At 46.5% G+C, this 1,618-nt stretch overlaps 1 protein-coding gene across 1 annotated transcript in view; it reads left to right on the forward strand.

Moving 5' to 3' along the window:
* LOC119363673 (thioredoxin H-type-like) overlaps nt 1-1,285 on the forward strand; it is a 3,052-nt gene extending 1,767 nt beyond the window's left edge. The window contains exons 2-3 of the mRNA XM_037629039.1: nt 680-802; nt 883-1,285. Of these exons, the coding sequence (XP_037484936.1) occupies nt 680-802; nt 883-1,026 (267 nt within the window). The 3' untranslated portion in view covers nt 1,027-1,285. The remainder of the gene's footprint in view (nt 1-679; nt 803-882) is intronic.
* Nucleotides 1,286-1,618: the final 333 nt, after the last annotated feature.

Consider the following 1,618-nt stretch of genomic DNA (forward strand, 5'->3'; position numbering starts at 1 on the left):
TTCATCCGCCCTAACTCAGTATCGTTGACACTTCAAAAGTCCATCGCACCTCCTTACAATTGCTTGTGCACCTGCCTCAAAAAATGAGCAAATCAATAGCATTGAAGGCAAGCAGTTAGGATGCATTGTTGAGTCACAAGCTTGCAGTTGCATTATTTCTGAAAAATTATCATGAAAGTGTCATGCCGTATCTTGCAACAAGCAGTGCTGCATAAACTTCATACAGAATGAAATCTAGAATTTGAAGAGACACACTAAAGATTGTGGTCGAGGTCCAGGTAGTTAAGATGAGGCACATGCACTTCTCGTGCACCACGTCCTCAACCCGTGCAAGAAAAGAAAAGGAACTTGAAACATCAGTTACACTACTCAATCCATCCATCTATTTAGCAGCGACCAAGTCCAAGTCCAAACCTCATTTCACTCGATCCATCCATCTATTTAGCAGTGAAAGTCCATGGCAGGTGTTCTTGACGGCAGGGTGGTCAGTTTTCTGGATTTTTTTCCTTGGGAGGGTGCATTTTTTTAGCATGTGGGGGCAACGTGGGAGGGGGGAAACGAACGAAACGAACGAAATGATGTACGTACTCTCCTAAAATAATCAAGGATACTGGTGGTTTTGTAACCTTAGTCCTTGTCACAAGCTTAGTCTGAATTTATGTACTTCTTTGCTCTTCAGGTGATCATTGACTTCACTGCTTCCTGGTGCGGTCCTTGTCGTGTCATAGCCCCAGTCTTTGCTGAGTACGCCAAGAAGTTCCCTGGCGCCATCTTCCTGAAGGTGGACGTTGACGAGCTGAAGGTAAGCATAGCTCCATGATCCTCCAAAATATGTCTCCTTAGTGAGAGTGAAGTAATGCCCTTCATCTCCTTGTTCAACAGGATGTCGCTGAAGCATACAACGTTGAGGCAATGCCAACCTTCCTGTTTATCAAGGACGGTGCGAAGGTGGACACTGTTGTTGGTGGCAGGAAGGATGATATCCATACCAAGATAGTGGCCCTCATGGGTTCTGCATCTGCCTAATAAGTGAAGAGTGATACCCCGGTTACATCAATAAGAGCCAGCACCTGGTGTAAGTAGTTATCGCTGCGGTATGCTTTGGCTTAGTCGTGACAGAACTTTGTGTTGATTCAGGTTAGAGTTCAGAACTTCAGACATATGCACTAGTTGTTCTGAATTACAGTACCTAATGTTTGCTACAGTTGCTTTGTTGTGAAGTTTGTTTAACTATCCTGCCTGAATGTTGATGGAAAGCCAATATGCCGCTGGCCTTATTTATCGATGTGTTGTACTGTACCGCGTTGTTGCATGGCGCTGATAGTGGTGCATTAGAATGAACGTGTTGATTGCTGAGGGTATCAGTGCATCTTCAAGCAGCAGCACATGCGCATCGAAGTTTTTTCTTCACATCGCCGGCGGGAGCACAGCAACGAGCCGCTGCTGCCAATACTGGGCTGCTGCTGCTCGTGGCGGTGGCGGTGGCGTAGTGGAGTTAGGAGGAGGAGGCGGAGGCGACGCCGGCTGCACGAAGTCAGGGGCGTACTCTCATGTAACTCTCCTGATGTTTGGACAAGAGCTAGCCGATCAAAAAACAGGGTCAAAGTATGCCACATGA

Source organism: Triticum dicoccoides, chromosome 2B, assembly GCF_002162155.2.
Source record: "Triticum dicoccoides isolate Atlit2015 ecotype Zavitan chromosome 2B, WEW_v2.0, whole genome shotgun sequence".
NCBI classification, from domain to species: domain Eukaryota; kingdom Viridiplantae; phylum Streptophyta; class Magnoliopsida; order Poales; family Poaceae; genus Triticum; species Triticum dicoccoides.